This window comes from Musca domestica, unplaced genomic scaffold (assembly GCF_030504385.1).
Source record: "Musca domestica strain aabys unplaced genomic scaffold, Musca_domestica.polishedcontigs.V.1.1 1, whole genome shotgun sequence".
NCBI lineage: Eukaryota > Metazoa > Arthropoda > Insecta > Diptera > Muscidae > Musca > Musca domestica.
Window position 1 is genome coordinate 333,014 of NW_026712114.1, and position 12,317 is coordinate 345,330.

Genomic DNA, 12,317 nt, shown 5'->3' on the forward strand with positions numbered 1-12,317 from the left:
TACTCGTTATATTTGTAATTAATATCTATCATATCTGTCAAATATAATTCTATGTGGAAAAATATACACTTTAAGCGTTTTTTATTTTTAAAACTATATTTCTTAAAAAATTACTAAAATTTATTGCTTTTAATACATTATTAACTTACATATATTCAAATCTACTTTTTTATATTTTTATTGTCACTTAAATTATTTTTAATATCACACTGAGTAGGATTTAAAAGAAGAGGGGTATTTATATTTTTTATACTATATATTTTACATCCATTTACATATATGTAAATAATAATATTGATAATTATATATGAAACTAATATAAGTATATCTTCGTTCGTTAATTTTTATATAAACCACATTTTTTATTTAATTTATTTTAGATCAATTATGGGAATTAACTGTATAGTTGATGAAGACTTTTGGATCATCAAAGACAGTTAGTAGTTAAATTGTCTTTCAGTTAAATTTCATTTCAGAGTTGAGTATAATAAATGCATTTTTGCGAGGATGTTTTATCTATGGAATGGATATAATATACCATATATATATCTTCAATTTGCTGTACTCCAATATTGAGGGCATCGGGTTGTTCGTGGGATACTGGATTTCAAATACCAATTGTATGGCATAAAAATAAAGTCAAACTTCAAAATAAAATTATATTTAACAAAAATTACGGTAAGACTTATGGGGCAAAAATTCGAACATTTGTCAGAACAAAAATGCAATATGTCCTTATGTACATAAATATTGTTTAGAAATTATCCATTTTTGTATTTTCAATAATGTCCCTTTGACTTTATTTTTATTTTAAAATATAAAAGTCCTCTAAAAAAAATATTTTGATATTTTGTTCATATAAATTGAGATCAATGCAATATTTTACAGCTATTAACAGTTAATAGTTATTTTAAGTAGTTTCGGACATTATATTGTGAAGCTGAACTGCGAAATGGAGATTATGTCTTGGTAACATAATTTTTTAAAGACATACTAAAGCTCGCAGGTCATATGCATGTGGTTGGTAGTAGGCACACATAGTTGAGAGTAATAGTTGGCTTTTTAGAATTTTCGATTTTTGTACTTTAACAGTCAATTTTAAATTTTCTAACGATCTGAAATTCGAATATCGATTCTCACTTTCCCAAAGTCCACTTTTTAATATATGCTATAATCTACAGGGTGAGATAAAAAAACTGCAACGAAGTCAAATACCATAACTTTTACATTTTTTTTTAATTTTCTTGTATGAAAGAAAAAATGTCGGAAATAGCATCAAATTTTATAAATTGAGATTTGTCCGAATTGGTCACCTTTGGTACGAATTACGGCCTTCAAACGGCCAATGAAATCGTCACACGCTGCCCAAATTTTGCTCTGCGTTATTTTGGCCCATTCCCGGCAAAGTGCTTGCTTGAGGTGATCGACACTTTGATATTTTTTAGTGCCAACCTTGCTTTCCAAAATACTCCTGACACAATAGTCCAACGGATTGGTATCCGGAGATTTTGGTGGCCATTGTGCGCTGGAAATGAAGCGAGGAACCTGAACCTGAGTCCTGTTGTAATGTCTAAGGTCTGCGTCCAAAATGCTTTCGTGCCCAAGGCTTTAATACACCCTCCAGAATTTTTTCTTATTTTTTTATTCAATTATTCTGATGCCACGGTCGAATAATACGAGCGGGGAGCGACAATCGCTTGAGTTCTGGTGGCCAACTGAAGGTGCACATTTTCAGCTGACCTCCTTGGCAAGTAATCATTTTATACCCTCCATCATACTTTGAAGGGTATATTAACTTTGTCATTCCGTTTGTAACTCGTCGAAATACTCATGTCAGACCCAACAAAGTATATATATATTCTTGATCAGCGTAAAATTCTAAGTCGATTTAGCGATGTCCGTCTGTCGGTACGTCTGTCTATCTGTTGTAAACACGCTATCTTTCGAACGTATTGAGATAGTAGGCTAACATTTTGCACACGTGTTTATTTTTCCAGTAGGCAGGTTAAGTTTGTAAATGGGCCATGTAGGTCCACGTTTTCATGTAGCCCCCATATAACGGTACCTCCCGATATTCGGTATTTTGATGATTTTAGCAACATTATTCACCGGAATTGTTTCCAATTTGGTATTTGAAGTTCGAAATGGATACTACAGCATATGACAGAAAATTATCTGTGCAGGTCCACGTCTTCGTATAGCCCCCAGATAACGGTACCTCCCAAAATTCGGTATTTTGATGATTTCAGCGTCATTATTCACCGGTATTTGAAGTTCGAAATGGATACTACAGCCTATGACAGAAAATTGTCTGTGCAGGTCCACGTGTTCGTATAGCCCCCAGATAGCGGTACCTCCAAAAATTCGTTATTTTGATGATTTTAGAGATATTATTCACCGGAATTGCTTCAAATTACGTATTTAGAGTTCGTAGTGGGAACTACAGTCTGTGACAGAAAGTTGTCTATGCAGGTCCAGGTCTTCGTATAGGCCCCATATATCAGTACCTCCCGATATTCGGTATTTTGACGAGTTTAGGTACAAAACCCACCGAAATTATTTGAGATGTCGTATTTGACGTTTGTAATGGATGCTATAGCCTATGACAGAAAATTGTCTATGCTGGTCTAGATCTTCGCACAGCTCCGATATAATGGTACATCCCTACGATATTTTGATGATTTTAGCTACACCATTCACCGTTTATTTCAAGTTTCGAATTTGAATATGGTAATGGCTTATGACAAACAATGCCTATGTAGGTCCACGTTATATAGACCCTAATATAACGTCTATATTCGGTATTTTTAAAATTTTAAGAGAATATTTTAAGGATTTTATTTTTTGAAAAATTTTTTTCTGGAAAATTCTCACCAAAATGCTTTTGTACGCTTGTAAACAATATAATGAGATGTCACTGGAATGCTGTCATTTCAAAGCCACTCGTCCGACAGCTGTTTTAAAATTAGCTGTCGGACGAGTGGCTTTGAAATGACAGCAGTCTGAAGTCGGTTGTAGTTTTTTCATCTGACTTTTTATGACTTTTATCATGTTATAATGATCATTCATAACTTTAATCATTGCATACTTTTTGGCGTTCTTGAAAATTAAAAATCTATCTAAACCCTATAGACCGGAAACCGATTACGTAAAGTCAACATTACCTATAGGCAGAAAGATTTCATTTGTGTCAAATAATTTTAAAACATTAAATTATATGGACAGGGGTTTTACACTACTCCGTGGCGCCCAACGTAAAATCCAGCATAGAAAAGCTTGCAGTATCACTGTCGCCGCAAATGCCGTAATTCCTCTATTGTGTAACTCAAAATAACATAATAATCGCCCCAACTCTATTATGCCCCTAACATCGCAGTTCAGATTCTACAACTTGGTCCTAACAGTTCTAGCATCACAATCAAAAAAAAAAAAAAAAAAAAAATACAAATACTTAAAAAAATTGTATACACTTATTTTAAGCACAAACACTTTGAGTGAGCGTAAAATAAAACAGCATCCCCCTTCTTCCTCCCGAAAAAAAATCATTTTCAATAAGGGAGAAGAGGAGGGATACCATGCTGACCTCAACACTACACTAGAACTGTTAGAATTTCCGAATCATCTGGCATCGGCGTAGCTGTTGTTATTGTTGCCTGGGTTGTCGTGGTCGTGGCAACCGGCACCGGTGTCACGGTGGCCACTGGTGGTGCCTGCACCGGCATTGCTCTACAATTTATTGAACGTTTACCAAAATCTTTTCTCGGACTGTCGATGGAACCAACCGTATTCTTTTTCATATCGGAATTTTGAGTTTTATGCAAGAGAATTTGTGATGTACGTTTCGATTGGAACTCCTTGGATTTTTGTGTCGTTTCCAAATCACAATCAAAATTTGATTCTGGATATAGGGGAGGTGGAACACTACGACTGTGCACACCCGATGTGGCCGATGTGGAAGCGGGACTTACACTGGCAATTTCCGGTGAGGGATTTAAACTCAATTCCATGCCATTAACACGGCCCAACGATGAAGTGCTGACCTTAAGGGGATTGGTATAGCGTCGCAGATTTTCCTCATTTTGTAGATTATTTGATTTTTCCTCATCATGACGCAGGGGATCCTGGGATGTGGCCATGTTTATGCCAGAGTTTGAAGACATGACCATGCGTTGACGCCAAAACAGGCTGAGGAATATGGCCAGCCCGACAAGGACAATGAAGATGCCACACAGAATTCCAATTAACAAATTGTTGCTGTTGCCTTCGGCAATCAATGCCGTTTCCACCTTGACTTCCAATATGGAAACCAAGGCAGCCAATTTTATGGAACGTAACTCATGTTTCGCGGGCGGTAAATCGTTGCTCTGGCGTGAGGATAATAACTCACCCAACAGGCTAATTGCTGTGGGCAGCTGGGAGTCATTTGCCAAGGTGGAGGACTGAAAGAAAAGACAACCAAATTTTAAAACAGATTCCAATAAGTTCTCCTTGGCCAAACTTACCACTGTAACCTCTATGGTATCATTGGTCCCGGTTTTAATGTCACAGATGATTATCAACATACCCTCCTCCTTTTCACCCTTGGGCAATTTAACCATGCGTGAGGCCAATAAAAATCTCAGCACCGAACATAGACCCTCAACAGATGAGCCTGGACCCACCCTTTGACGATCTAAGAGTATTGTCAAGCGGGCACAGTTGTCATTCAATACAGCCTGATTTGGCCAGCAATCTGATTTGGCTGGCAAACGTGGTGGCTCCACACGATGTGAGGGTTCCAAGGCTCTGCAGTCTCCTCTCAGGGCACATGGTCCATTGAGACAATTTTCCGCCAGAGTAGGTACACATACCTCGTGAGGCTTACAGAGACCCGAGAAATTGGAAGATTTCGAATTGGTATTGGTGCGGAAACAATTTGCCAGGCCACACCACAAATTTGTACATCTCGAGGTGCCATTTTCACACAGGCAGGCATTGCAATACTCACTCGTTTGGCCTGTGAGAAGTTGTGACAAAATATCCTGGGATTTGTTCAACGAGGAGTAAGGTGACAAAGATGTCGAGCTGCTGTTTATACAGGATGATTTGGAATCGGAAAATACTGAAAACAAAGCACAGAAAAAATATTAAAAATTCTCTAGAAAAAATCTCCTTCTTTTTACTTACATATCTCACACCGTAAACCATGTCGTCCGGGTGGACAAATGCACGTATATCCCCCAATACCATCGATACAGGTGGCCCCACCCTCACATGGCTGTGGTGAACATTCATTGACATTTATGCGACAATCTGGTCCCGAAAAGCCACGAGCACAAATGCAGCGGAACCAACCCGATCCCGATTCACAAGTGCCACCATTATGACATGGCTGTCCTCGACACTGATCAATTGGATCTGTACAATATGTTCCATCCCATCCGGGAGCACAACGACACTGTGAATGTAAGCCTTTCTCCGGGGAGCCTGGCACACAGGTTCCACCATTTTGACACTGACCCGGATAACAGGCTGTGGCTCGTTCCGAACAACGTTTGCCTAAAATGAAGAAATAATGGAAAAGTTAAATTATTTTAATATTTGGTTAAACAAATAAATATATGAACGTAAAAAGGAAGAAGGAAGGAAATTAGTACGTATGTGCACGAAAAGTACTAAATCGTACAATGATTGGTACAATTTCGATTTAGATGAAACGGCACGGTTGGAATACTGAAATTTGTAATTAACATTACTATTGAATTTTAGGATTGAGATATGTAGGTAGTTTTGGAAATTTGTACTTATGTGTACTAAAATGTACTAAATTTGGTACAATTTGGATTTGGGTGGACCAATAGAGCTGGTATCCTGAAATTTGGAAATAAGACTACTGTCGGGACGTCGGATTGGGATATGTACGTAGTTTCAGAAATTCGTACTTATATGTACCAAATAGTACTAAACGTGGTACAATTTGGATTTGGGAGAACCAATAGAGATGGTATCCAGGATAAAATAAGATTACTGCCAGTGTGTAGGATTGTGATTGTCTATGTTACTAAATTTAGTACATATTGGAATTGGGATGAACCGATGAAGCTGTAGTTCTGAAATTTGGATTGAGAGTCACTGACGGAGTGCACGACAGATGCACCAAAGGGTTTTTGAAAATTCGAACTTTAAGTTCTAAAATGTTATTAAACTTCTAAAATAGTACCATTTGGCATTATGTGAGCGGATAGAGCTAAATACTTGAAATTCGGTATAAGAATCAAGGTTGGAAATTAAGTTTGACATATGAAGGTTTTGGAAATGTGTACTAAGTGAGCAAATTTGAAGAATTGGTACTAAATTTGTGATAAAGTGGTGGTTTTGGAAGTGCTTGCTACAAGTGCACGAACAGTACTAAATAGTACTATTTTTGGAATACTTTGGTATTTGGTGAACCGATAGTGCTTGAAATCTGAAATTTGGTATACTGGGTCGCTGTTTATGTGTAGCCTGGACATAGGGATTTGGTTTCGGATATGTGTACTATATTTGGTATTAGTTGAAAGAATAGAGATAAAATTCTGAAATTTGATATTTAGATTACTGATGATATCTGTGTTTGAGGTTTGGCAGTGGATTCGAAATATTTCCTATATTTTTACAAAAAATATTAAGTGGTACAAAAATTGGTTTTGGGTGAAGGAAAAGTCCTGAAATCCGCAAATTTAATATTGAGGTCTCTGTTGGTATCTGGAATTGAAATATGAAGATGGTTTTGGAAATGTGTACTATACTTATACGAAAACATCTAAATAGTACTAAATTTGGTATTGGGTAATAGAGCTTAAATCCTTGAATTTGATATTGATGTGAATATGAGTTCCTGTGGTTAAGGTATGGGAGTGGTTTGGAAGTGTGTATCATAATTGTTTGTAAAGTACTAAATTTTGTACTGCCCGAAGGAATAGAGCTGGAATCCCGAAATTTGATATGGAGGCATCTGGTTTTGGTTGTGCTAATTTTTTTCTAAACGAGGACATAAATTAGAATTTTAGGATTTTTAACAATATTAGTAGCCATATGGGTACAGAGGGTATATATCATTTGCTACGGCCAAAACTTGTCTCATCGAAATAACGGTTTTAGACCCTATGTCACTTGGACCGTTTCAGGACTTTTGGAGTTGATTCAGCGATGTCCGTCTTTCTGTCTGGCTGGTTGGTACGATAACTCTCGATTATCCGATTTGGTTCAAATTCTTTTACATCGTAATGATATTATGTAATTTAGATCGAGTTCGGAGATGGGCAATATCGGTCGACTTCTTCTGGTACCTCCCCCACAAAAGGTAGACATTTTCAAAGAAAATATTTTACTGCACAGAGGAAGAAAGGAAATTCCGATTTTGCTCCAACATTGCAAATCCTAAAATTTGCATTAGTACTAGATCAGGTGCGAAAACGGACAATATCGGTCCACTCTATCAAGTACCTCTCCCACAAAGGGTCAAAGTTTTGAATAATTATAACACTTATAAAATGTGATGTAAGTATCCGATTGTCTTCATATTACACGCATCCAATTATTTCTACTAACACAAGATCTGATGTGAAGTTGGAATGTATCGGTCCACTCTTTCTGGTACCTGTCCCACATTTGAAAATCCCATGAACTTCATAAAACACGAAATTAAGATCCGATTCCATTCAGGCTTTGTACATCTCAATAGTTCCATCAACACAAGATCTGACATAAAGATGGTAGAGATCGGACAATTTCTTCTGGTACCTCCCCAACAAAGGGTCAAAGTTTTGAATAACCAACACGATTATGAAATCCAAAATAAGCATCCGGTTCTCTTTATATTTCATACATGCCATTATTTTTACTAACATAAGAAATGCTGTGAATATGGGATATATCGGTCTACTCCTTCTGATACCTTCCCCAAAAGGGGTCAAAATTTTGAAAATCCATAAAGCACATAAAACGCCAAATTAACATGCGATTCCATTCAGATTTGGCACATTTCAATATTTCCATCTACGAAAGATTTGTTATAAAGATGGTATAGATCGGACCATTTCATCTGGTACCTCCCCCACAAAAGGTTAAGGTTTTGAATAACCAAGAGGATTATGAAATCCGAAATAAGCGTTATGCTCTTTTCATATTTCACACGTCACATTATATCTACTAAAACAAGATCTGCTACGAAAATGGGATATATCGGTCCTCTCCTTCTGGTAGCTCCCCTACAAGGGGTCAAAATTTTGAAAATCCATAAAGCACATAAAACGCAAAATTAACATCCGATTCCATTTAGACTGAATATTTCTTTTAACACAGGATCTGTTAAAAAGATGGTAGAAATCGGACCACTTGTTCTGATACCTCTCCCACAAATCGAATAACCAAAAACATTCATACAATCCGAAATAAGCTTACGGTTCTCTTTGTATTTCACACATCCTATTATACCTACTAACACAAGATCTGCTGTTAAAATGGGATATAACGGCCCACTCCTTCCTCCCCCACAAAGGGCCAAAATTTGGAGTATCCATGAAGCTCATAAAACACGAAATTAACCTCCGATTCCGGTCAAACTCGCTCAAACTCTCTTCAAATTTCACACATACAAACATTTTTGCTAACATATGATCTGTTGTGAAGTTGATATATATCTGCGAACACATTCTGGTGTCTCACTCACAAAATGTGACAATTTTCAGTACTTTTATCTGTCATAACTTGCGAAACAAGTCAGCGATTCTTTACTACTTTGCTACATCTAAATATTTCTAAATATTTGGATATAAATGTTCGATTTTCTGGCAATTTTGCCCATTCCAATATTTTTATCTTTATTGGATGAAGTATAAAAATGGAATACTTCCGTCGACTATATCCGGTACCTCAGGCACATTTTGACGTTTTCTAAAAATTATCACATATCTCACATAAAATAAAGGACGTAACCAATATAGTTTGAACCTGGCAAAATATTTTTATCATATTTATTTAAGGCCCGATACGAAATGGAAAATATTGGCCCATTCCTTCAGGGCCTACTCTATAAAGGGTCAAAATATATTAAAATTGTCGAACATTGTCTGAGGGTATACATCTGCCGGCAAAACCGATATTTGTTTATACTCTCTTTAATTTAATCCTTTTAAAACCCAATAACCTTTTTCTATTCTTTGAAGAGCTCGCTATAGTCTAAGTCCTTTGCTAAATAGCTTTAATTTTCTTATGACCCACTGTAAAAGATGTTAAATCAATTGATGGGCAATACTGTCCACTATTTACGAACATCAATTTTCAATATCGCCACAACGGTAATTAAATCATTTATGAGACTCTCACAATTTATTTAGAGTGTTGTCTCAATGGTTGCAATGTGTGTTCGCCAGACATCAAACAAAAGACTTAAGACACAAACATTGTGAGAGAGAGAGAGGGAGGGAGAGAGAGAGAAATTCAATCGATCATCAATCAGCTGTAATTTCTTTTAACTTTCAGCGATTATTAACATTCTTGACATTCATTCCACGATATACATTTCACTAAGTATGTGTGTGTGTATTAGTGTGTGTGAGAGCTTTTTCTCAATTAATGCCATGACATTACAAACCAGACGATTGTTAAGAACCAGTCATTAATTTTCTAATTGTCAAATAATTCATGTTGTCAATAGAGAGCTAGTCAGCCAGCCAGTGAGCCATCCAGTGAGCCCGTCTGGCACACAAGTGTGCAGCAATTGGATTTTCTCTAATGCTACTCATTTGGTTATGGATATGCCATTGAGTGGCCTGTCATTGCGTTTTTGCGCCTTTCTTTTTTTTGCCAGGGTTTTCGATGCTTCCTCGCCAAGGCTTATCTTTGCCAGCCATGGAGAAGACCATCATCATCGTCACCTTGGTTGTGGTCTTGGCTGTTGGTTTTATGGCCGTTGTTTTAAATGTGAAACCATTAGTTTTTATATGGGCTTAAATGCATCCCTATTGTGTCTCCTACGAAAAAAACGGTTGGCAGTTGGAAGCCATAGCCATGTGGCTGTTGCTGTGGCAACAATTCAATTACAATTTAGTTTTTCACACTTGCCATACGATTTTCAACACCTTTGGAATTTCACATATAACTGCCAAAAGCGTCTATTTGTAAAGGCTGATTTGAATCTCACGATGCCGGGCAGTCGGATGGAGACGACGAAAATTGCATGAGTGCCGTCTTTGCAGTTCCAATGCCCAAAACGTTCAATGACAAAACGACTATGGAGGAGTCACCAAAAAGGCCATTTATTATGGCACTGCCACTGACGCATTCGCATCTATGGCCAACCTCCGACTTCCAGCTATTACTACTGCTGATTGCTAACATAACATTTTGTTTTTCCTTGTCGCTGTTTGCCGGTTGTCCGTTTCGTGTTTTATTTCGGGGAGATGTCGATTCCAATGTCTGAACAAACACGAAACTTTGTATGTGAGATTCCTCACACGGATCATCCAAAATGTTTGGATGGCTGGCTGGTGTTTTTTGTTGTTTTTGGTATGGAAACGCGATCTTTAGGTTTCATATTAATACCCTTTCGCGTTTTACAAGCAACACGACATTACTACATACAAGAGAACAACAACAACCGAACATTACCGCCACTGATATGCCGAAGCCACAAAAAACATGGAAAAATATATATGTACATATATAAGTACACATATCGACTTTAGCAGGACAAGATGTAAAACAAAAACAGCAACAAGTCAAGTCAAGATCTCCAACGAAAACGAAAAAACGCAATCCTTTTTATCCATTCCCCTCTTGGCAGAAAAATGCCTACTCTCCAAAGGAGTTAAATCCAAGGCGACGCCATCCATCTATCCACCACTCTAGCCACAGTCCCAGTATCTCCCGCTGCAGTGCCGTAAATGAGTCGATGGCTCGTTGGCCTTAACAATCAGATAAAAATACTTCACACACGATTAGGAATTTTTAATTAAAATATTTTGTTGTTGTTGGTGCTGTTGCAGTGTGTGTGTCTGTGTTTCTTTTTTCTCTTCCTGTCCTCATCCATTGGGTCTTTCATCTGCTTTCCCGTTGAGTTCTTAAAGATTTGCTTAATTTTGTTTTCGTTAACGAAAATGCTTTTTTTTCGAGAAAACGATCTGTTACGAAGGTATTTTTCGCATTCGCAGACACACAGACATGCTTACGTACACATATATAGAGATATTTATGCTACAGAACTATTTATGCGAGGGGAGGTGATAAATGAGTTCGAGAGAAGGCACATGACCGTATGAGATGGAGAGGGAGTTTTTGACAGGATATTTGATGAACTAATTAAGGTTTCATTGCTTCCAACAGAGAAGAGAGAAGAATGCTTTCAAGGACCTTCAATCGTGGATTTTTTTAAGAAGCACATTTCAGGGACCAACAGACCAAACAGCGTGGATTTTTAAAGAAACACTTTTCAAGGACCAACAGACCAATAAGTGTGGATTTTTAAGGAAACACTTTTCAAGGACCAACAGACCAATAAGCGTGGATTTTTAAGGAAACACTTTTCAAGGACCAACAGACCAATAAGCGTGGATTTTTAAAGAAACACTTTTCAAGGACCAACAGACCAATAAGCGTGGATTTTTAAAGAAACACTTTTCAAGGACCAACAGACCAATAAGCGTGGATTTTTAAAGAAACACTTTTCAAGGACCAACAGACCAATAAGCGTGGATTTTTAAAGAAACACTTTTCAAGGAACAACAGACCAATAAGTGTGGATTTTTAAAGAAACACTTTTCAAGGAACAACAGACCAATAAGTGTGGATTTTTAAAGAAGCAATTTTCGAGGACCATCAGACCAATAAACGTGGACCTTTAAAGAAGCAATTTTCGAGGACCATCAGACCAATAAACGTGGATTTTTAAAGAAGCAATTTTCGAGGACCATCAGACCAATAAACGTGGATTTTTAAAGAAGCAATTTTCGAGGACCATCAGACCAATAAACGTGGATTTTTAAAGAAGCAATTTTCGAGGACCATCAGACCAATAAACGTGGATTTTTAAAGAAGCAATTTTCGAGGACCATCAGACCAATAAACGTGGATTTTTAAAGAAGCAATTTTCGAGGACCATCAGACCAATAAACGTGGATTTTTAAAGAAGCAATTTTCGAGGACCATCAGACCAATAAACGTGGATTTTTAAAGAAGCAATTTTCGAGGACCATCAGACCAATAAACGTGGACTTTTAAAGAAGCAATTTTCGAGGACCATCAGACCAATAAACGTGGATTTTTAAAGAAGCAATTTTCGAGGACCATCAGACCAATAA

The 12,317-nt window shown here is 37.1% G+C and overlaps 1 protein-coding gene across 1 annotated transcript in view; it reads right to left on the minus strand.

The window, feature by feature from the left end:
* Window positions 1–3,345: 3,345 nt before the first annotated feature.
* The window catches only part of LOC131806485 (protein serrate-like), a 95,327-nt gene continuing 86,355 nt past the window's right edge, over window positions 3,346–12,317 (minus strand). Inside the window, exons 14-16 of the mRNA XM_059130634.1 lie at window positions 5,167–5,538; window positions 4,503–5,101; window positions 3,346–4,439 (exon numbers count right to left, since the gene is read on the minus strand). Coding sequence (XP_058986617.1) covers window positions 3,591–4,439; window positions 4,503–5,101; window positions 5,167–5,538 — 1,820 coding nt within the window. The 3' untranslated portion in view covers window positions 3,346–3,590. The remainder of the gene's footprint in view (window positions 4,440–4,502; window positions 5,102–5,166; window positions 5,539–12,317) is intronic.